Source organism: Melanotaenia boesemani, chromosome 6 (assembly GCF_017639745.1).
Source record: "Melanotaenia boesemani isolate fMelBoe1 chromosome 6, fMelBoe1.pri, whole genome shotgun sequence".
In the NCBI taxonomy this organism is placed as follows: domain Eukaryota; kingdom Metazoa; phylum Chordata; class Actinopteri; order Atheriniformes; family Melanotaeniidae; genus Melanotaenia; species Melanotaenia boesemani.
The window spans coordinates 16,346,576-16,371,241 of NC_055687.1; the positions used below are offsets into that span (position 1 = coordinate 16,346,576).

Genomic DNA, 24,666 nt, shown 5'->3' on the forward strand with positions numbered 1-24,666 from the left:
ACCCATCAAAAATGCAATGCATGATTATAAAGTAGTAATCTGTGCCTGTCAATCTTTTTAGTGACACATCTAACGCCATGACAAGGAGCAGCTTGCTAGTGGGTCAATCAGGTGTAACACTCGTGATGAGCAGCCAAACAGAAATTTATCTGAACTTCTGTAAGAGAGCTCAATGGTTTTGCCATATATAAAGCAAATTAAGATTAGTTATGATTAGAAAAAAAATCCACAAAATGTAAAATTGATGCAGAGGGTGTAGAAATAAATAATACGAGAGACTATGTTTGATGAGAGTAAAAAGCCTGTAATGGGCTCATACTGTCACATTACTGCTCATGCCTGAATCATATACCGTGATTATGAGGTGCTATTCAGAGGTGGAAATGAGTGAACACTTCTGACATGTGCACAAGTGCTTCTGTATGAAGTGTGATTTGATGTGAGGTCTTCAAGTGCTTCCTTGTAACTGTTATTCAAGCTACAATAAGGACAAACTCAGAATTTAAATATATTAGATTTAAAATTCTACCTTTGTGAGCTGATGCCAGGCTTTAGCCCCCCCCCTTTTTTTAATTAATTTACAATCGTTTTTTCATCAGTCTAAATGAGAAATATGCTTCAGAATGAAGGAGAGATGAGATGTAGCAGTTATACAAGAGAAATATGTATTTTATCTAATCATATTTACTGGAATTGGTCTGTTTTTGCAGTAGTTATGGCTATGGTGCTACAACTCAGTTAGGTCTTAATGCCAGATGTGTGTTTTTATGAATCAACTTCATTTAAATTGTCATTTGACATTAACATTAAACATCATCAGACCCATGATGCATATATGATATACATTTTTCATCACGTATTCCATATGAGTATATGACTACGGCTCACACATGTGTTATTGTTCCAGTGAATGTTGCTCTAGTGACTTCAAAGATGCCAAAGAGGGCCACTGACACAATTTCAAAGTGGTTTTATAGAGGTTAACATGTTATAATAAGTCTGAATTTAAAAAAGAATGAACTCACATGGGTCCGCTTGAGCACTTGTGTTGACTTCTTGTATCATAAAGTAATTTCCTTTAAATTGTGGTATTGAAAAAATAAACACTGTGTTTAGTGGCTAGTTTGATTTATGCCTTATTTACTGCATCAATGAGGATCATGATGTGCAGCTGAAGTCCTCTTTATTGCATCGCAAGCTAAACTCGAAGATGATTTGTGTGTGTGTTTTTGGGTTGCTTTTGACAGCATCCAGTCAAGACCTTCCATCACTGTTATGTTATTGCACACCTGTTGGCCATTGATGCAGCTGGAAAAGTTGAAACACATGATCTGATGACAGTGTTTGTAGTCACTGAGGCAGACTTGGAGAAGCCTATTGAAGTTACAATTACACTACTAAGACAGAATACCTCAGTCTGGTCAGTCCAGCATCAAGCTCAAGGCCTCTTGACCTGCACACGGCACTGCTGGCATTTGGTCTACCTGTCCGAAGACCACATAGGTGTAACAGCAAGGGCTTTTTGACTTCTTGGCATAGTCTTACTACCAGGTGGAGGCTCACTGAGTATTATGGTCTGTCACCAGTGGACTTGTGCCCTGGAGACCATCTGAGTGTTTTTTTCCCTTCTTGTCTTTTTAGGTGCTGCATATTATGGGATGTATGCCGCCACTGCTGGAGTATTATGGTCTGTCTAGAGGAACGGGAGGGGGTGTTACCATGACAACGGGGTTGCTAAGGGGGCTGGGACTACTAGTGGAAAGGGGAATGAGTGTGCATGCTATGAGTCTAGTGCGTGCATGTCTAGCACTGGAAGTGTACGTGCGTGCGCGCGCGCGCGTGGTGGAGGGGGTGGGGGCAGGCAGAGTATTATGGTCTGTCCGTTGCGAGGTAACTATGCAGAGTCCTGTCTAAGTGTGGGAGGGGGTGATTATTATGGGATGTCTGCCCCCTTTGTGTGTTTGTGAGGACGTTAGCTAAGCGTTGCCTGTAAGGTTGGAGAGAGAGAAGAGGGGGGACGGAGCCGCGTGTTTTGGCTCAGTGACTGCTGTTTTCTTTAAAAAAAAAAACAAACAAAAAAACAAGAAATATCCCACTGGGCTTTGTCAATGAATACCAAATGACAACAACTGATACTCAAACAGCCTAATTGGTATCAATTCTTTCACCGAAAAAGAGAACACCTCGAGCCGGGACTACACGCACACTACAGCAAGTTTCCAGCGTGTGAAGGTAGGGATTTCTACGCTTTAACTTTTCTTTGATGAACAGATTTAACTCGACAGTGCGATTTTTTTCTTTATTTTGAAACTATCGATAGATGTCACACTTAAGTTCATTCAACCTTGTGTACAGTATACCTGAAAATCAGCAACATCATGTCCAAGCAGAGATAATCATGTTTTTATTCAACTTGTTTGAGCAGACAGGTGGACAATTACATGTTCTGTAAATAATAACAAATGAGCAATCTATCAACCTGTGCTATTTATCATTATTTATTTTTCCAGCTCACACCACCCCCTCCCTTCCTGGACACCCCCGGTCCATTCTCCACCAGTCCCACGTCATTTTCCCTCCTCCCTCGCCAGCCGAGGAGCAAGGTTTAGTAGGGATTAATTCGACCTGCAAGGAGTAAAATTAAAACGTAGGGAAAATGTCGTGCAGCGAGGATGAGAGGGAAGACTTTGGAGCCGCAGAGCAGCATACACTTATTCACGGTAAGCTCGCATTTCTTTCTTTTTCCGCTCCCGAAGAAGGTCCAGCTATGTAACTTGAGCTCGCCTTCAACGCGATGCTAACGTTAGCTGGAGCTAACCAGGAGTAGTCGGCTCGGGTCGTCCGTCACTCGCCATGATAGATTAGTTAGCTAACTTGGTAAGCAAGTGTTTCGAGTTATCTTTTTTATTTTGTGAATCCCGTGTATACCGCGGACCATTAGAGTGTCCTCACAAGTGTGGGCGTGAACTGTCAAAGTTTCAACGACAAGAAACCAGTTTTAAGTTTCAACCTGAGCTGCTGTGGCATTCACGTTGTGCATGTGTGCGCGTGTGCACGGACGTTTGCCAGTCGTGTCAGTGCGCGGTCTCCTGTTTTTTCCCTTCGGCCTGCAACGCGGTGCTAACTGTCCGCGTGTACACTCACTAATGCAAGCGTGTCTACGGCAGATGAGGACGAGCCGGAGGATGCTGTCTCTGACGTAGACGAGGTACCCAAGTCGAAGAAGAAGAAGAAAGCGAAGAAGAGCAACCGCGAGAGCAGGAGCAGCAAGAGGCAGAGACCCATCAGAGAGGTGAGTTTGCTGTCCTGTCCAAGTTTTGCCGCTACAGATAGTTTTTTTAAATCAGTTGCTTAAGGAACCAATTTTATAAGATCAGTGGCATATCTGATTTTAGTAACCTTTTTGTTGAAGCTGTCAAGGGACTAATTGTTACTATGCAACCAATATTGCATAATAATAATTACAGACGTCTTTCCCTATTGGTGCGCTGAAAAAATTATTATAATAGAAATAGGAAGTTAGTATAATTAAGATTTGAAAATTATTCTTTTTCCTGGTGGAGTAAAGGGGGAAAGAAAATGCTTTTTGTTATGACAAGGGGTACCACAGTATTACTACTATAAGGCAACAATATAAGCAGGTATAAACAAAATTTGGCACAATAATTAAGACTTTTGAAGTTGTTCAAGAAGTTCACCCGTTTTGGGCCTGTTTTACCAGGGTAGGTGTGTGGGATAACCTATATTCTGTTTGATAATGATTTGCAGTAGCCTGTCAACAAGCTCCATCATAGCGTCACTGAAATAGATGGGGGTGTGAAATTTTGCCTCGTGTTTTCTAAAATCAACACACTAGAAGAAATCCTATAACAGATAGGGGCTTTTTATGCGACAAATTATTGATGATTTGTTCCCTTATAATTCAAAACATTCCAGAGTGATGCATTTTTTTAGTTAAATAATGATTAATTATGTTTGTAGTAAACACTTTCTAGTCAAGTGAGTAGCACTGCTTATTTCTGTGCTGTAATGTTCCTCTGGGAAAATCCTCATCCTGAGATTTACATGGATGCTTCTTTGGCACTAGCCTCCTACCTTATCAGTTTGTAGACCAGACACTCACAGTTATAGCATCTCCCAATAAAACAACAGCAGGCTTTTTTTTAAAAAAAAAATGTAGGATATGATGGCATCTGTGGGACTCAACCCTATCCACAAAAACCCAATGGCTGATAAATCAATTAATTTACTTTTTTTGTGTTTAGAATATGTTGATGATCTGGCAAATAGGAAATTAAAAATTTGTCAGAGCCTAAGCCAGCATCGTTGGAGTGCTTGTTTTGTTTAATGAGTGCCCAAAACCTAGCCACATTTAGTTAATAAATAAACCAAAGCACCAAATTATTTGATTTGATACTTTGAAATCTGATTTTAAAATATAGGTATAGCCTGAATTTTATTAAAAATGACTTTAATTAAGTGACTATTTAAGCTTAATCTGAAATTAGTTAGGCTTGGACTAGTGCAGTTGAATATAATAACTCTTCATTTCTCAACCTAATAACAAAACATAACCTTTACAAGAGACAAGAGGCAAAATACAAAGAATGTATTCTTAATTTCCAATTAATAAAACCTTGTAAGCACCAATGTCTTTGTGTAATTAGCAAAGTGGTCCTTTATCTTGTAGGAGTTGCCAGTCAGCTCCCCAGAGCAAATCATTGGACTGGAGGCAGTGGAGAGGGATGCAGATGAGGGAGGCATGCGGTCAGAGAGTGAAGGAAGTGATTATGCCCCTGGGAGGAAAAAGAAGAAACGCTCAAGCTCTGCCAAAGACAAAAAGAAAGGAGGTGGGGCAGGAGAGAAAGGAACTTCAAAGAGCAAACGTAAAGATCCAGACCCAGATGATGACGATGACGATGAAGATGATTGCCAGGTAAAGATTTAGAGGGAGTCGTGCATAGTATAGTTCGTTTCTGTGGACGTAGTGTGTAATTCAGATTTTCTTTTAACGTCCCTCCTCCCGTCATAGCCTAAAAGCTCCACCCAGCTGCTAGAAGCCTGGGGCATGAAAGACATTGACCATGTCTTTACTCAGGAAGACTACAGCTCCCTTACAAACTACAAGGCATTCAGCCAATTTGTTAGGTGAGTAAACTCCTTTACAATTAGACATTGATGTAATTGTCTATTAAATCTTTAATCATGAATTATGAAGAGCACCTGTAATTCTTTTCTACTGTTTTTTGTAGGCCTTTAATTGCAGCAAAAAACCCTAAAATTGCAGTGTCCAAGATGATGACTTTAATGATGGCTAAATGGCGAGAATTCAGCACAAATAACCCTTTAAAGGTAATGCAAATCAGAGTTGTAACCAAAATTAGTTCTTCTATAATGTTTAACACTCATGTGTTTGACATTTGAATTTCACCCTCTGTATTATATCTCTTAGGGTTGTGCCACTGCAAATGCAGCCCTGGCAGCTGCTAATGTAGCTGCAGCTGTGGAGAACATGGTGGTTTCAGGGACTGATGGAGGGGCAGAGACTGCTTCCCCTGCATCTGCTCCTGCTCCTCCTCCTCCTGCTGCTGCTCTAACACCTGCCGCACCTCCAGCACCTCCACTCCGAAAAGCCAAAACCAAAGAAGGAAAAGGTAAAGAAGGATAAGAAACATATATTTCCCAATTTAACATAATATAATTTATACTGTATTGTATTTTTTCAATCTAGATTTAAGATTGACTCTATATTTAAAATGCATTTTTTTTTACTGTGTTCTCAGGTCCGAATGCTCGTAGGAGGTCAAAACCTACACCTAAGCCTGCTCCTAAACAGAAACCCAAGAAGGTGGCTCCACTGAAAATCAAACTAGGGGGCCTAAATAGCAAAAGGAAGCGCTCCTCTGTGAGATATTATTCTTGTCATTCATTTGATTGTGGACTTACATTCTTTTGGCTTATCTAATCAGTAGTATCTCACGATTGATGATGCACTATATCGTAATAAAGTGGTTAATTTTAATTATTTTCCTTCTCCATGTCACTTGATTAGAGCGATGAAGATGAACTTGATGCTGATAGTGACTTTGATGACGGGAATTTCTCAGTGTCAGATGGCTCCAGTCGCAGCAGCCGACCTAAGAAGAAGGCTAAGAGTGCAAAGAAAAAGAAGAAAGGTTGGCAACAGAGTTTAAACTTTGATAAAATGTCTGTTATCTGCATTTCTATGCTTGATTAAAAAAAAAAAAAAAGCATAACAGAGGTTTTACTTTGCTGAAAAAGATCATAGTCAAGGCAAAAGTGAGGGCTGTTTTTCTCTGAGCTAATTTCCTTTGCTACTTTTCCATCACTGTCTTTTTTTAGTAGAAACAGAAGATGGAGATGGCTATGAGACTGACCACCAGGACTACTGTGAGGTGTGCCAGCAGGGAGGAGAAATAATTTTGTGTGACACCTGTCCCAGAGCTTATCACATGGTCTGTCTGGACCCTGACATGGAGAAGGCACCTGAGGGCAAGTGGAGTTGTCCACACTGTGTGAGTACCTATCCTCTGAAACGTGCAGGACTTCAGTATCTGATTATGAAAGTGTGAAACGGCAGGGAAAGAACTGTACTTGTAAATGTATTTGTGCAGAAGTGGATTCCCAGAAAGTGGCACTAATCGGAGTGATTGTTGGAAAATTGACTTTTCCCGGGAGTAATTTTGACTAGTTTTTGTGTTCTCTTTTTTTCTTTGTTCTCTGTTGCCCCTCACACCCCACCCTGTCTATCCTTTTATTCGTCACCATTCATCTGACTCCCCCAACCTCCATTTTCTCATGTCCCTCCTCTTTTACTCCCTCCTCTGACTCCACACATGAAATCCACACTCCAACCCCCTTTTTGCTTGCTCCTCAATCCTCCCCCCTCTTTACTTTCATTCTGTTCCGCATACCTTCCTCCCTGTCTGCCCCCCCCTTCTCTGCACAAACACCTCCTCCTTCTGTCTGTGATTCTGCTACTAGGAGAAGGAGGGAATTCAGTGGGAGGCAAGAGATGATCTGTCCGAAGCTGAAGGGGAAGATGACGACGACAGGAGAGATGATGGGCTGGAGGAGGAAGATGATCATCACATTGAGTTTTGCCGTGTGTGTAAGGACGGCGGAGAGCTGCTTTGCTGTGACACCTGCCCCTCCTCCTACCACATCCACTGCCTCAACCCTCCTCTCCCTGAGATCCCCAATGGAGAGTGGATCTGCCCCCGTTGCAAGGTGAGCACTGTGCACTGGCACATCAGAGTCAGCGCATGCTCACGTGTGTGTGCATGTGGATTGCAAATTCCATTTTCTGCTATAGAGCCCTTTGTCTTAATGGAGAAAAGTTTCCCATGTCTTTTAATAAACTGTTACAGTGTCTAATTAGCTCATTTCACCATAATTATTATTTTACAACCAGTATTATAAATCTGTTGCATGTTGACTTTCTTTAAAGCCTCTCTTGATTTATTTATTATAACTTTCTAACAGTGTCCACCGATGAAAGGCAAAGTGCAGAAGGTTTTAACATGGCGCTGGGGGGATCCACCCGCACCCATGCCTGTCCCTCGGCCTGCTGACCTGCCTGCTGACGCACCTGATCCCCCTCCAATGGTTGGGCGCCGAGAGAGGGAGTTCTTTGTGAAATGGTGCAATATGTCCTACTGGCACTGCTCCTGGGTGAAGGAGCTACAGGTACTGTACTCTGTGACATCATTTCACTTATTGATGATAATATTTTTGTTCTTACTCTCAAACATGCATCACAGATTTTCTTGCTCCTTCGTTGTTTGTGAGAAACATGCTCAGTACTCTGCATCCTTCTGTTGCCCTTACCCAGTTGGAGCTGAATTGCCAGGTGATGTTCCGTAACTATCAGAGGAAGACAGACATGGATGAACCACCACCTGTAGACTTTGGAGGAGAGGGTGACGATGACAAGAGCACCAAGAGGAAGCACAAAGACCCTCTCTTTGTCCACATGGAAGAGGAGTTTTTACGCTTTGGAATCAAGATGGAGTGGCTGATGATCCACCGCGTCCTTAACCACAGGTAGGAGACATGCAATGCAGGGACAAAGCATGAAATAAAATAAGAAAGAATTTTCAATTTGCATTGTTGGACCTAAGTGAAATAGTGTATTTAACATTTTTCAATCCATATTTTTAAATTGATTTGACTTAGTTTTGATAGGCATTGCTGCTCTGACTTAAACATTTTTTGACTTTCATTACTAAAAATGCCAAAATGATACTAAAGAACAAATTGAAAGTGTTCAAATAACACTATAACAGAACACACTCAGGAAACAAATACACTAATATACACCAACACTGTTTTATAATAACTCCACCTTTGTTTTACATCATTATCATGTTAGTGTTGATAAGAAGAACAACGTACATTATCTGATTAAATGGAGAGATCTTCCATATGACCAGTCAACCTGGGAGAGTGAAGACATGGACATTCCTGAGTTCGACACCTACAAACAGACTTACTGGAATCACAGGTATGGAATAGTTCAGGGTGTGTTCTGTTGCCTTTTGCTCAAATTTAGCAAATGTTATGCAGGTTGGTTTAGTGAATTTTATTATTGTAAATGTTCTTGTTAGAGAGCTAATGATGGGTGAGGAGGGCCGGCCTGGAAAGAAGCTCAAGAAGCCAGTCAAAGTCAAAAAGGCAGAGCGTCCACCTGCTAATCCAGTCATAGATGTGAGTATGACTGAATTTGGTTTTGGGAATTGAAATTATGTCTTAATTTAACTGTTCCAAATAAAGTGATACTGTTGACTGAACAATAGTAGGGCTGATGTGTATCCAATATTTTCTTGTTTTCATCCTTACAGCCCACCAGTAAGTTTGATCGGCAGCCTGACTATCTAGACAGTACAGGAGGGACCTTGCATCCCTACCAGCTGGAGGGGTTGAACTGGCTGAGGTTTTCTTGGGCTCAGGCAACAGATACTATCCTTGCTGACGAGATGGGTTTAGGCAAAACTGTTCAGACTGCAGTCTTCCTCTACTCATTATATAAGGAGGTGAGAAACTCAAGTTGCAAGCTTTTTTTTTTTGTCATTTAAAGTGTATGATTAACCAGATCTGATTTATAATCATACATATGTATGGCAGCAAAATGAAATATATTTTTTGCAGTTGTTTTGTCCAGTCTGTCCTCCCCTGTCAGTCAGTGTTGGTGGTTGGGGTTTCAGACATGTGACATACACTAACTTTGTCCAGTAAAGGGGATGAGTTCTAAGTAAGGAACTCTATCCTAAAGGCAGGACAAAACAAATAGTCATTTCAGATTATTTATTTCAGTTGTAAATCTGCAACATCATTCATCTCAATTGTGATTTAAAAAAATCTCCTCCATTGCCACAGGGTCACTCCAAAGGTCCATTCCTGGTCAGCGCTCCTCTGTCCACCATCATTAACTGGGAGAGAGAGTTTGAGATGTGGGCACCTGACATGTATGTGGTCACTTATGTTGGTGACAAAGACAGCAGAGCTGTTATTAGAGAGAACGAATTCTCCTTTGAGGGAAATGCCATCAGAGGAGGAAAAAAGGCCTCAAAGATGAAGGTAGGAAATAGATAAAAATTATCAAAGCAAAATGGACCTTTTAAGAAATCATTAGAAGAAAGCAGCTATCAGATTGTTGTTAGATTGTTCCTTAGCTGCGTTAATTAGCAGTTCAGAAAGATTACTACTTTACATAATGGTGCCGCCAAATCTTACTTGGTTTGGAAATGTGACTGAGGCCCGTCTTTCTCTTACAGAAAGACTCACCAGTCAAGTTCCATGTTCTGCTTACGTCCTATGAGTTGATCACCATTGACCAGGCTGTGCTGGGCTCCATTGAATGGGCTTGTCTGGTTGTTGATGAAGCACACAGACTCAAAAACAACCAATCCAAGGTAAAAAAAAACAAAAAACAGCTTGATACATACTCCAAGAGAAGCCAGAACTTTTTTTCTTGTTCTTGAGGCCACAAAAACAAGAAAAAAGTTTGTGTTGGTCCAGTGATTTCATACTTTACGAGAAGCTTTGTATGCGACTGGGTGGGGAGAACTGCAGGAGGGATATCTGTGTTTTTTATGTGCAGTGAACAGCTGACCAGGTTTTTCATATTTAATGAGAAACTTTGTCCGTGGCAAGGCGGGGTTGTGCATGCGGTGGTGTCCGTGTCTTTAAATCCCACGTTTGTACGCATTCACGGACTTTTCTCACCACCTCGATCAGCTGTTCATTAAAACCATCCGTTCAACCTCACATCAGGGGAAATGCGGAAACCACAACTTTCCGCTTCATTGTGTCCCACGTTAACAACGTCTACCCCGAATGTCCGACCAATGACACAATACTTCTCAGACCCCCACGAGAAGAAAGTTCGACTCGGCTGATATGTCGAGAACATCCGTAAGATGTCCTCATTCACGTCTGCGAGAGCAAAATGATGTCATTTTGTTCTTGCTGCCTCCATAACAAAAAAAAGTTCCCGCTTCTCGTGAAGTATGTCACAGCCTTAACTCCTTTATGCTGCTGTTTCGCTTATTATCAATGTACCCAGTGTCTAATATTTATTGTAATGACTTTTTTCCACCTTTCTCTGCCTCTTTGTAGTTCTTCCGAGTGTTGAACAACTACTCACTGCAACACAAGCTGCTGCTGACTGGTACTCCTCTTCAGAACAACCTGGAAGAGCTTTTTCATTTGTTGAACTTCTTGACTCCAGAGAGATTCAAGTCAGTAGCTGCGTACATTGTGTCCACAGCAGACATGACTGCTTTTGTAGATGCAACCACAACAACTTTGTTGATTTCTTATTTATTTTCTGCAGTAACCTGGAAGGGTTCCTGGAGGAATTTGCAGACATTGCTAAAGAGGACCAGATTAAGAAACTTCATGACATGCTAGGACCACACATGCTCAGAAGGCTGAAGGCAGATGTCTTCAAACACATGCCTTCAAAGACAGAACTCATTGTCCGAGTGGAGCTGAGCCCCATGCAGAAGTAGGTCATACCAAAATGTGTAGCTGTGGCTCCTAAAGTAAACCAGTGTTGATCAATATGTGTTTCATCATTATTCATTCTTTAAAATGAGCAGATCTTTTAAGTGATTTCTGCTCATGTAGACACTTTCCTTTGTTCCGTAAATCTGAGTTTTATTTGCTCTGCTTTGGTTTGCTTTCTTGTTACTCAGGAAATACTATAAGTTTATTCTAACACGCAACTTTGAGGCACTGAACACTCGTGGTGGTGGAAACCAAGTCTCTCTTCTCAATGTTGTTATGGATCTGAAAAAGTGCTGCAATCACCCTTACCTCTTTCCAGCTGCTGCCACAGTAGGTTATCTTTGCTATGAAGTGTTTTATTACGGAATTATATCTAATCTTTCACTGTATCTAATGCCGCAATATTATTCCAATTTCAGGAGGCACCAAAACTTCCAAATGGCATGTATGAAGGCACTGCTTTGACCAAGGCTTCAGGGAAGCTGATGCTGCTTCACAAGATGATGAAAAAGCTGAAGGAGGGAGGCCACAGGGTTTTGGTTTTCTCCCAGATGACAAAAATGCTTGACCTGTTGGAAGACTTCCTGGAAAACGAAGGATACAAATACGAGAGAATTGATGGAGGAGTGACTGGCAACATGAGACAGGAGGCCATTGATCGTTTTAATGGTGGGATGTTTGTTCAGATATGTATGTTTTAGCCTGTTAGGACAGATGATTTTTTTTGTTTAGTCTAATTTGAAATCTGCTCTTTATCCCAACAGCTCCTGGTGCTCAGCAGTTTGCTTTCCTCCTCTCTACCAGAGCTGGCGGCTTGGGCATTAACCTTGCATCTGCTGACACAGTCATTATTTATGACTCTGACTGGAACCCCCACAATGACATCCAGGTATGCCAACCACAGGTTTAACCTCACAAATGTGTCATAATGTTTGTTTATATATGTATAAATGTATAATTGCTCACGAGGTCGTGCGGTTAACAGGCATTCAGCAGAGCACATCGTATTGGCCAAAACCGGAAAGTGATGATTTATCGCTTTGTTACAAAAGCCTCTGTTGAAGAGAGGATCACACAGGTTTGTTTAAAGAAACACCACTTATTACAACTGTATTAACAATGTCAGGATTTTATGATCACTTGCTTACTACTTTTGTGTGTTTCCCCTGCTTCTTCTTCCAGGTGGCAAAGAAGAAGATGATGCTTACTCATCTTGTTGTAAGACCTGGCCTCGGCTCTAAAACGGGTTCCATGTCAAAGCAGGAACTTGATGACATCCTTAAGTTTGGGACTGAAGAACTGTTCAAGGATGAAGTTGGAGATGGTGAGACAATTTTAATTTCCTGCAAAATGCTTTTTAAAAACTGATTTCTGTCTTTAGCGCTTACCTTGGATCAGAAAAGGGGTCAAAACTAGAAAAGTGATTGTTTTATTTGTAAATGTAAATTGGAATAACAGTCATATTTCTAATGATACAAGTTTCACAGATGAGATTAAATCTTCTGCTTCTCTGGTCCTTTTTTCACTGACAATCCTTCAGGGGACAACAAAGAGGATGACAGCAGTGTGATCCACTACGATGACCAGGCGATTTCACGTTTGCTTGACAGAAACCAGGATGCCACGGAGGACACTGAGCTTCAGAGCATGAACGAATACCTCAGCTCTTTTAAGGTGGCCCAGTATGTGGTCAAAGATGAAGATGATGAGGTAAATTTGATTGTGGTATTTTAGCTTTTTGTCAGGTAATTATATCTCTTTTGTAGTCATAGTTTTCTTAAAAGTGAATCCACAGGTTTTCTGTTTGTTCATCCTAAAGTTTTTTTATTTACATGAATTCTGTTCTCCATTAAAGGAGGAGGAGGTGGAACGTGAGGTGATCAAGCAGGAGGAGAGCGTTGATCCTGACTACTGGGAGAAGCTGCTCCGTCACCACTACGAGCAGCAGCAGGAAGACCTCGCCCGAAACCTGGGCAAAGGCAAAAGAACTCGAAAACCAGTCAACTATAATGACGGTTCCCAGGAGGACCGAGGTATAAGACAGGGTACAGAACAATCATATATAATGCAACCTCTTCTTGTGTGTGTGTGCTGTGCAGTGCTGTTGGTGGATTTGTGTTTGTGTGACGTTGGTTTAACTTGTTTAGAGATACGCTGTCTTGCATGAAGTTGTATTTTAATGTTGTGGCCTATAATTCTGTGTAAAGTATTTCAGTTGTGATGTTTTAAATGATACATTTTCTTTTATCTCAGATTACCTTCAAACGGTTCATTGGAACTTAAAGGTCTGCTATAAAAAAGCTGTTCTTTATGAAAACGATCAGACTTAAGTTGACTTGACTATTCATTACTGTAAGTGGCAAAATGTGGTAAATCTTCCAAAGAGATTTTAAAATTTTTTTACTCTCTACCGATGTGAATTTCAATAGATATTTATAAGAGTAGAACGAAACATCTTTGGCGGATAATGTTTGACTCACAACTGAATGATCACATGAATAATCAGCTGTTTCCAGCTCTGAAAAAAAATCATCACCAATACAGCTAACATGAAAGAATAAGCTAAACATACCGTAGGTTTCCCATTTTACTCTAAGCTCTTTTTCTTTGTGAACACTGGAGATTTTCAGGAAAATGTGTTGACATTTTTTGTTTTTTTCTGTTAACAAAAAGCAAAAAGCACTTTACACCATGAAAGTCTGTTCTGGTGATGTATTCTCACTGCTGGAAAGTGTCATATGAGGGCACAGCTGAGAGTTTGTGGAAATGTCTGTATTTAGTTACAGCACATCATAAACAGCAGACTATAGCTGTTTTTATTTTTATATTAGTAGCACGTAAATCAGCATATTCACAAAATCACTTAGCGAGGTGACTAGTTTTGTCTATATCTGTTTTGTTTACATAACCACGCATGACGTGGCCTATACTGCCTCCTAATATCCTGTGTTGACTTGGTCTAAACCGTGTCATGCATGCTGAAGTTGAAGCTTTAAAACTAAATTTGTCAGCATCAGGAAAAAACACAATTGGATATTGACCAGTTTCAGATTATTAGGTTTTTATTTATAATTGCTTTTTGTTCTACTTAGATTGGCAGGAGGATCAGTCAGACAACCAGTCAGATTACTCTGTGGCCTCAGAGGAGGGTGATGAGGACTTTGATGAACGAACTGAAGGTAAAGCTCAAAGTGTTGATTACTGGTGCTTAGAGATGGAGTCTTTGTTAATTTGTGTGCTTAATTGATAAAATCTTAGTTACATTGTGACATTGTCCCGTCCTGTACATGTTTGACATATTTTACCCTCACAATTATGCTCATGTAGATGACAAAAAGAACATAATACAAAAGAACAAATAAATGTCTGAATGCCACCAGTTTAGTTTAAAACACACTTTGAAGCAACAGTTGGTATTTATTAACACTCTTCCCTGCTGACCAGTATTATTGAATGATAGCACAAAATTAATTTACACACCTGTATAGATACTATGCTGAATCTGAAATTTTAAACATGACAGTCACAACATTTTAGTTGTTCTAGTTGGTCTCCATAACTCCGTCCCAGACCCAGCACAGAATTAGTGTGTTGTTACACAATTTTTGTTTGCTGAGAGCGTAGCTTGGCAATTGCAAGTTAACAAACATTCACATTGGTGATGTTTGGTGTGCTTTAAACAAACCCTGGTTCATTCCACGGATAGCACGGTTCGTTTGGAGTGGTGTGAATGCACATTTACATTCTGGTGCTGGGACTCTGATCCGCTTAAAAACTGGCCGATCTTCATTCACTTGCAAGTGAATCCTGGTGCTGCTCTTTTGCAGTGTGAAAGCAAACGGACCATCCAGTAAAGCAAGGGGAGGAAGTGAGGTTGGACACATTGTAGCGCAATATGCTGGATAGCTCTCTGCCTCGCCTACTGATCATACTGGACAGATTTTTGTGAAAACCGCATTAGGTTTGAAAACCAAAGTAAAAACAGAAACCCCAAGACTGCATGAGTTTACTTGCAGCTAATGAGTCGTTTTTCGTCCTGACCAATCTATGAGCCAGATTTTCCTGTTCTTTCTTGTTGGTTAGTGGTGAATAAAGGAAATATTGCCCCTAGTGAGCAGTTGTTGTGACTCTGTGATGTTTTTTAGGCAGTATTGTCCACTTGAGTAAAGTGCAGTGTGACAGTAAAACAAAACTAAAGAAAGGTGAAACATTTTTTGCAATCCCAATTTTAAATTCTCTAAAAGCACTGCCCTTCCTAAGAAGTGGTTGTTGTAAAAGTGTGGAGGGAATTTTGAAAAGGGACAGCTTCAGAACTATCAGCAATGAGCCGTAAGTGGATTCTTCACAGAGTATTTGTCGGACGATAAGAGCACACATCATCATGCATTTTATCATTGGTTTAATTTTTAACCTTCAATGTCACGTTTTGTGTTTCTTGGAATAAGTATTTTAATTTCAGATGGACTGATTTGTTCCTTCCTCATAGCAAATGCCCGCAGACCAAATCGTAAAGGTCTGAGGAATGACAGGGACAAACCTCTACCTCCACTTCTGGCCAGGGTTGGTGGGAACATCGAGGTAAGCTCTCTCCTGTCCCTTCCAGTCACTTCTTCTCTTTTGGGACATGTTAGGAAAAAACAGAAGAATAAATCTTTGTGGAGAAAACAAAAAAGAATGAAAATTATGAAAGTGCTTGATTTATCTGTGTTTTAATGCAAGATTAAATTTGCTTTGACCTCTGACGTGATCTGCCAGGTGTTGGGCTTCAATGCACGGCAGAGGAAGGCTTTCTTGAACGCAGTTATGCGTTATGGGATGCCACCCCAGGATGCTTTCACCAACCAGTGGCTGGTCAGGGACCTGCGAGGGAAATCTGAGAAAGAATTCAAGTAAGTGTTTAATACTGTCCTTCTTGTCCTGTTACTATTGATACAGTTACATATCTGACTTACACACATTTTACTGGTTTTGATAAAAAAAAAAAGGATATTGTTAATGTTATAAAACTTGTGAAGTATTACATTTTCATGAGATCAGTCATTTAACCCTTTAAAATTCTTAAAATTTCTTCTTAAACAGTTTTTCTTATGGATAAAAGACTTGTGGACAAACTATTTTACTAGACTGCTTTTATAGGATCTTTTCTGATGTAACAGGACTATTTTTGTTGCATTATCATCGACTACTAGAGTACAGTATGGCTTCAAATAAATTCCATTTGCAGCTGGTCAGAAATAAGTGTTTACTGAATCTACAGTTATGATTGCAGCCTGTAATGGTTTATATCATCCAATGGTGTATAACGTCTAGGTACTTGGAAGGCAGACTGAGTAAAATACATATTTTTTTGTCATGTCCCTTCCACGGGATGTCTGGTACCAATGGATTAAATAAATATAAAAAAGGTTTCAGAACAAATGGGAAATTTGTAGTCAATTAGTGCATTCAGAAATTTGAGAAGTGTCACTCTCATCCTTTGCAGGGCCTACGTGTCTCTGTTTATGCGCCACCTTTGTGAGCCGGGTGCTGATGGAGCTGAGACTTTTGCTGATGGCGTCCCACGTGAGGGCCTGTCACGGCAACATGTGCTTACTCGCATTGGTGTGATGTCACTCATAAGGAAAAAGGTATCTATCCTTCTGGTAGTTCCCAATGCAAAGTTACTGAATATTTTTCTTTGTAAGTGTGTGGTTTAAAGCTTTCAGATGTTTACTCACAGACTGAGAGGTGGACTAACAGACAGTACTGATTAACAGGTGCAAGAGTTCGAACATGTAAATGGTCAGTGGTCGATGCCCTGGATGGCTGAGCTGGAGGAGAACAAAAGGGCTGCAGCTTTGGCTGCAGGTGAAGACCCCAAAACCCCTTCGACTGGGACCCCTGCAGACACACAGCCCAACACTCCCATCCCAGGTAAACACATGGAAACACACTAACTTCAATATTGGGTACTAACATGTAAAAAAATATTTTAATAATGACTTTTTAATCAACAAGACATGAACTGACTGCAGATAACATTACAAGTACTTAAGTTATGCTTTGTTTGAGATTCAGTAACTGCATGTTTTATCCTTGACAAATGACATGCATAATCATGAAACATAAAATTAAGTTGTTGCTCCCAAACAACCCAACAGGTTGTGAGGATCATTTTTTATTTTGTCTTCTACTGGTATATTGGTAGTTATACATTAGTTTGCCTGACCCTAAAAAGAGCTTTAGTCACACTGCTGCCCCCTTGTGGATGTCATTGGAAAACTACATTAACCCATTCCTGGCCTACAGAGACATTTTTTAAGATTAAGAAAATGAAATTGTTGATGTTGATTATGACAAATCACAAGCATCAAAAGAAAGAAATATTATATCTCTTCCCCTCCGCCATCCTAGAGGATTTGTCTAAAACAGAGGACAAAGAAGACATGAAAAAGGAGGGAGAGGATGGTAAAGCAGCTAAGAAGGCAGATGATCCAGAGGTATGTTCTGATGTTATCTTCATATCAGCTATTGACCTATTCAGCGGAGCCATTGTAATATTAATTAATTATATAAAAAAAATAACCTCCTCTCTCACAGATAATTGAAATCCCAGATGAGTCTGAAAAATCCCCTGTTCTTGAAAAGAAAGAAGACTCAGCTGTAGAGAAGGAGGAGAAACATGAGGAAAGAGATGAAGTTAAGAAGGAAAATGAAGATAAAGACGAGGTGGAAAAGTCTTCAGTAGCAGTAGAAAAGGGTATTTCTACCAACAACAAGGGTGAAGACTTAGAGGGCAAGATTAATTTAGAAGAGGACAAGTCCAAAGGTGAGATAAATGATGAATTTCCTTTTGTTTAACTATGATCTGACATTCCAGGCCACAAAATATGTGTTTGCATGATCAACATATTAGGGCTACGCAATATATGAAAAAACCACCATCATCGCTACATTGGCCTGGGCGATATATTTGCATATTTTAAAGAAGAGACGTGAAGTTGTTCCCTGCTGTTCATTTATGCTTTGTGTACTCATTGGTGAATCAAATGGACTCTTACTGTCCTGCATGCCTGCTCCATGTACATGCTAATGGCTGCAGTAATAGAGCACACATAGTGAGCACTGTAATGGCTGAAGATAGCAAATGTGGATGCTGAAGAAGTTGTGGGTAGAAAAGACAGCATGTCAGGTATTTGGATCTATTTCGGTAACTCTGCAAGTTATGACATGCTGTCACCTACAGTACAACCACAAGGAGCTATATGAAGAGTTCCTAACGTCTAGCCATAGCTGGAACAATCATACTATAGAAGCGTTGTTTTAGCTAACACTATGACATTAAGTCAAGCATAAACAGCCCTAGAACATATGTACTTATTTGGATAGATGGAAAATGAAAAAGATAGAGGAAATGAGATTAGAGCTTTTCTGAGAGACAAGACAGCCTGACATTAAAGGTCTAAAGTAAGACGTGCTAGTTTCTGAATTTGGAATAGTTAAAAAAAAACAAAACAAAAACAAAACAGCACAGAAACAGTACAGTAACCCCCAAAGAGTTCAAATTAATTAAAATGAAAATAAAAAATACTCTAGCTTAGGTCCAGGACATGTTCATTATATTCTTTGCTTATATTTTATGTGGATATGCATAAAGAAGGAGACTGACTGCACAAACAGATCAGAGTAATAATAAACATAACAGGTTTTCCAATCATGTATTTGTAAAAATCCAGTTATATATGCAGTTAAGAGAGGAAGAAAATACTGCCAGTGAACCCAAATACATCATTCTGATAGTAATTTTCTCTTTTACCATTTTAGTGTTTAACTGTGTTTAACTGTTCTTTTAGCTGAAGAGGGCAAAGATGAGAAGATGGACATTACCTCACCCACAGAGGAGAAAAAAGGTTTTTACACACACTCAACACGCAAACACACTCACTAAACACAGCAATGACACGGTTATATAGGTTTTGACTTGGTGGATGTTATTTTAAAGATCCTGTTGACACTTCAAATGCAGATTTACTTTACTTTATCTCAGCTTTGTCATTACTAATGCTTATGTTTATTATATACAATTGTCATTGCATTGTACTCAAGTTACTTTTTTCTGGCAGAGCAAAAAGAAGAGAAGGACAACGTGAAAACAGAAGAGTCTGGCAGACTGCAGAATGGCGAGAACACGAAGGAAGGAGGAACAGCTGCACCTGTGGTTAACATCAGCGAAGAGAAGAAGAAAGCCACCAAGCAGAGGTTCATGTTCAACATTGCTGACGGAGGATTCACAGGTGGACACCTCTTCCTTTCCCTTCTCTTTTTCTCTGTTTCATTTCTGCCTATTTTGACCCATCTGCCCTCCTTCCCAGAACTTCACTCTCTGTGGCAGAACGAAGAGAGAGCTGCCACAGTTACTAAGAAGACTTTTGAGATTTGGCACCGTCGCCATGACTACTGGCTGTTGGCTGGAATCATACAGTATCCTTTCAAACAGACAATTGTTTAACTCAGTTCTCATGGGTAATTTTCTTTCTGTAACTCAAGGATTAATGTATGAGAGGATGTTTGAGAGGAGCTTCTTGAAGACCTTGCATAAAAACTTTTAAAGAAAAAGGGGGAGAAAACCTAAAACTAAGGTCTCAACACCTTAGTGAAGTTCATAAACAAAAGTTACACTTCAGTCAAACACTGGTAAAGAAATCATTTTTACAGTCACAGCAAAATAGTAATAGAGATCTTCAGTCGTGAATATGTAGTAAGGTGTGAACAAAAACAATGGAAAAAGGATTTAATTTTTAGCTTTTTATGTCAACTAACACATCCTCATCAATATGTGCCTGACTCAGCTTTGACACTCATCCTTTAAATCAGCTTGGGAATGTACACTACCAGTCAAAAGTTTGAACACACTCCCATTAGATTTAATGGGAAAGTGTGTCCAAACTTCTGGCTGGTAATCTATATCAGGCATGTTATTTTAAAAGGGAGTAAAGGAATTGTCCACAGTTAAGTTTCCTAGTGATAGCTTGTCTGCTAGTGGATAACTGATCAGACAGCAGTCTTGTTATTCTTGACCATGATGATTCTCAGACATGGCTATGCTCGATGGCAAGATGTTCAGAATGATGTGCGGTTTGCCATCATCAATGAGCCCTTTAAAGGGGAGATGAGCAGAGGAAACTTCTTGGAGATCAAGAACAAGTTTCTGGCCCGCAGGTTCAAGGTGAAATGAGGGGCATGTGTACACAACTGTTATGTTTGTATGTGTTTTTTTTTTTTTTTTTTGGGGTCATATCTCACTGTTATTTCTGGTCTGTGTTTTCCTGCAGTTATTGGAGCAGGCGTTAGTGATTGAAGAACAGCTGCGCAGGGCAGCTTACCTGAACATGACTGAGGACCCGGCTCACCCCTCCATGGCCCTCAACACCCGCTTCAGTGAGGTAGAGTGTCTCGCCGAGTCCCATCAGCACCTCAGCAAGGAGTCCATGTCTGGAAACAAGCCTGCTAATGCAGTGCTTCATAAAGGTAAAAACATGCTAAATCAAAAGAACACAGAAAGGGTTCTCATGTACATATTATTTGTCATTAGGAAAAGTAAAATTAAAAAAGGGGGAACAATTTGATAAATAATGCACAGAAGCTGAGAAACTAGTCAATAATTAGTGTTAACCCAATCATGATTTTCTGCTATGACTCTGGGTGGACTTAAACCTTGTTGGGGTACATGTTCGAAAGCTTGTGCAAGGTCATTTCATACATTTTCATTTTGTTTCGAAGATGTGTACACATTTATGTTTATTTTGATCCATCTTTTAAACCTGCATTCCTGAAAGTTCGCTCACATAGTCATCCAGTTCAACATGTGTGCACAACTTGTCCTTGAGATCTGTGTGGTGTGCACATGTTCTCCTGTAAATGAATCATCTCATTGCAGCCCTCTATGCGTATGTTCCGGAGACATTTGCTTGCATCTTTAGTTTTGCATTACACATTTTTTTTTAATTCCAGCAAGAAATAAAACCATGCAACTCCAGAGTCACAAGACACCCAGAAAAAGATGCAAGGCAGTAGAAAACTACAAACTACGACAGCAAAAAAAGTGCAAACTAAAAGAGTGAAAGAAGGACCAAAGTTAATGGAGTTCAACATTCGCATACAGTATCTCACATAAGTGAGTGCACCCCTCACGTTTTTGCAAATATTTTAGTATATATTTTCATGAGATAACACTATAGAAATTAAACATTGTTATGCAGAATATCAAACTGTGGAAACTAAACTTTGATATTCTGTATGTCAGTTTCATTTCTAAAGTGTAGTTTCATGAAAAGATATGTTAAAATATTTGCAAGAATGTGAGGGGTGTATTCACTTATGTGAGATACTGTAAATGCAGACAGTGAAAGAGGAGAGAGGAGAGTTGAGAAGCTCCGTCCATCATGAGTGGTCCCCCAGCAGCCTTGGTCTTTACCAGTAGTATTTCTGCAGTAGGAAAAAGGATGAAGCCTTTTTCATATTTAAATATGAACATTACCACTGACAAATGTCTGATATAAATGCTAAAGCTAAAAGTAGTTTCTCTCACATTAAAGTGCTCATGACAAGATCTTGACATTTTTTGCCACGTTTTGTAACCAAAAAGTCTTTCTCGATGATAATAGCTCAAAGATTTCATTTTGTCTTCTTATCTTAATGATCTTCTTAATGATCTTGAGGGTCTTTCTTCTATTCAGACAAAAAATAGTCAGCTGATTCGTTGCTGACGTGTTTTTTTTTTGGGAGGTGTGGCCGTCCTAGTAAACTTTTCCAATCCGCTGGGACGTCCACGGCGCCTGCCGTGTGGTGGTCTCTGGAGTAGGGAATCCCAGGTGTGTGAGAGCATGTATGCCCCCTCATCCCAGTTTATGGAGTTGGTAGCCCACTTCCTGATCTTGATTGGCTCTTTTATCCAACATTTTTAATTTTTTCCCCACAGGAAAAAACAAATACAACGCCATCATCATGATATGAAATACCATGCAGCTCTTGTTACAAAACCTACATAGGAGAGACAGGAAGGGCCTTCAGCTTGTAATACTTCTGCTGTTTTAGCTCTGACATGAATGTTTGAAACTTGCGTTTTAATAGAACTCGTCTGGCTCAGTGTGTCGTTCAGCTAAGAACATCCAGTACATATTGATAGATAAGCAAAACTCTGACGTAATTAAGAATCATCAGTTGTCAGGTCTGTTACATTAGATTCTCTATTCAACATTCACACACATTGAACAGCACATCCTAAGTTATTGCATGAGCAGTAGGTGGCCTGCTTACGTCTATGATAACCGGCCAATTACAATGCATGTCAACCCATCCCATTGTACGAGGCAGTATCCCGGCCTAAGAAGATAAAATGTGATCACATGCAGTGTTCAGGGCTCTACAGTCAGTCCTTTACATGTGACCATGTTTCAGACCATTCACTTCAGTTAAATAACATTATTCAATTTATGGAATATTTCAGTGAAATTCATCGATCAGAGTACATCATTAATCAGACATTTTTTGTTTTAGTATTTTCAGTGTGCACAACTTATATTAGAAAAAGCTTTTCTGCTCACCTTTCTTTAGACCAGTCTGAAATTGTCTGAAGAACGACTCTGAAGGACCTCAATGGAGCACAGTCTCAGAGTCAACCAATCCGGGTCCCGGCAGCAAATTGTTAAAAACCCCATTCTTTCGTTGGGAGCTTGAGCCACTGATGCGGTGTTCTTTTCAAGCATGAAAACAAGCCTATTTGACTTATAACTGTACAGTACCACCTCATGTTGCAGTATTGCGTTGCAAAGTAACATGAAGTTAAAATCATGTCATGAGCACTTTAAGCAAGAAACTTTAGAGATTGCAGCTATTTAACTGTTTAACAGCTTTCGTTCTGTGACAAATTAATATCGAGTCTGTGGTTATCACAATGATCTTGTGATGAAATGTGGGCAGAAACAACCACCAACTTCTTTTTTTTCTCCAGTTAGGTTTGATCAAGAAGAGAAATGATTATGCGAAAGCCTGTATGTTTACTGAAAATATATTTTAAAAAACGGAACCATTTTAAATGTCAAAAACTGTAGTGTATAATGTTACCGAAATGTATTTGAGTGTAGAAGGTAATTGGTCTATAACAGGAAGGAGCTTAATGTACTGTTTCCAGTGCAAAATATAGAGTTAACCTTTCAAGGTTGAACTTATCTAGATTATATCAGAAAAGTTTCATGTCCATTTATAAACCTTTAGTTGCTCATTGTTGTGTTGTCTTTAGTTCTCAAACAGCTTGAGGAACTGCTGAGCGACATGAAAGCTGATGTCACTCGCCTCCCGGCAACCATCGCCAGAATACCCCCTGTGGCCGTGCGGCTGCAGATGTCTGAAAGGAACATCCTCAGCCGATTGGCCAGCAGGGGCCCGGAGGTCACGTCTCAGAACCAGTCACAGACCTCACAGCAGCTGCAGGTGCAACGCTGACCAGTTACCTCGCACATTTCTCACCAACTGAGGCTAGTCGCTCACCTCACCGCCATGTAGCAGACGTCCTCCCCCTCAACCACCATGTATAGCACAGTCAGGTTAGTCCTCCTTGCTCTGCTCCGACGACTCCTCTCTGGACTCAGAAGAGCATCAGCTGTACTGCTGGACTTTGTTTTGGAAAGACTGCAACTGTAGATTAATAATGGGATTATACAGAAGAGTAATTTCTCTCTTTGTGAACGCCTGAATACAAACGTTTCTCCTTCTGGGGTCAGATTCAACCCTTGTGTTGTAAGCACTGAACTGCAGGCAGCTCCTCTGACCTGTCCTGACAGCCCGGTCAAATGTGTGTAAGTAACATATGAAGCAGAGGACAGACCAGAGCAAAGGCAGCATGTTTGGAGTATTTTGGCGCTTTATAGTGACTTTTGGATTATCAATGAATTCAAGGGATTTAATTGTGCTCATTTTTACCTTTAGGAACTCGTGAAATGACCAACATTTTGTTAGAAGTCATTTATGTTTATTATTTTCACCTGTATGTGTGTGTGTCAACAGAATGTGTGCGTGTTTCCTGGATGCGTGTGTATGAAACAGGGCGTATTGATGTGTATCTCTACTGCCACTGATAAACTGTTACTGTCACATTTGCATCGGTCAGTCTGATCTGTTACCTCTTCTTGTGTCTGAACCTCTACCTGCCCTGTCCGGTGACCTGATCTAGGATCAGCTGTTCATGCACACACCCAAACCAGCACCTTGACATTCCTAACTGCATCACAGATTTTCTCCCTGGGAAGTTTCCTAAAATACACAAACAAAATAGCTCCAAAGGTACAAGGGGCAGTTTTGAGAATGATGGCAATCTTATTTAATTTCTTACTGTCTATTGTTATGTTGTTCTGCATCATGAAATATTATTATTGTCACCACCTTGTTGTTTTTATTGTTGTTTTTATTGACTACAATAAAAAGTCAACAGTTCCTCAATCTTCTGTCTTTCTCTGTTTTTGTATAATTATTTTTATTTTTGTTTTTTAGCTGCAGTGTGGATTGTCATGAAATTTGGCAGACATTCGTCTTGTTCAAATGGGTGACATATTAAAAGAAAAACATTTCTAGTCTAGTCTTTTTTTGCTCCTGGATCTC

General features: G+C 40.1%; 1 protein-coding gene across 5 annotated transcripts; it reads left to right on the forward strand.

Moving 5' to 3' along the window:
- The first annotated feature begins 1,997 nt into the window (after positions 1-1,997).
- chd4b (chromodomain helicase DNA binding protein 4b) lies at positions 1,998-24,501 on the forward strand. Of its 5 annotated transcripts, none has more exons than XM_041987144.1 (40): positions 1,999-2,232; positions 2,511-2,720; positions 3,168-3,292; positions 4,691-4,936; positions 5,033-5,148; positions 5,253-5,352; positions 5,453-5,654; positions 5,784-5,905; positions 6,053-6,176; positions 6,364-6,536; positions 7,006-7,251; positions 7,507-7,710; positions 7,856-8,067; positions 8,396-8,527; positions 8,631-8,730; positions 8,865-9,056; positions 9,400-9,600; positions 9,798-9,935; positions 10,642-10,763; positions 10,859-11,032; positions 11,223-11,364; positions 11,454-11,703; positions 11,799-11,923; positions 12,020-12,112; positions 12,217-12,358; positions 12,575-12,744; positions 12,890-13,079; positions 14,127-14,213; positions 15,521-15,612; positions 15,790-15,923; positions 16,517-16,661; positions 16,791-16,947; positions 17,428-17,513; positions 17,614-17,842; positions 18,867-18,923; positions 19,137-19,307; positions 19,386-19,494; positions 20,107-20,239; positions 20,346-20,541; positions 23,312-24,501. In XM_041987144.1, exons 2-40 carry the CDS (start codon positions 2,657-2,659, stop codon positions 23,512-23,514), a joined length of 5,904 nt encoding a protein of 1,967 aa, XP_041843078.1. In that variant the 5' UTR covers positions 1,999-2,232; positions 2,511-2,656; the 3' UTR covers positions 23,515-24,501. The 5 variants fall into 5 exon arrangements, 4 of the variants coding, with proteins under 4 accessions (XP_041843078.1, XP_041843080.1, XP_041843079.1 ...); XM_041987146.1 differs by having other exon boundaries at positions 12,890-13,067; XM_041987145.1 differs by having other exon boundaries at positions 6,367-6,536.
- The last annotated feature ends 165 nt before the right edge of the window (positions 24,502-24,666 follow it).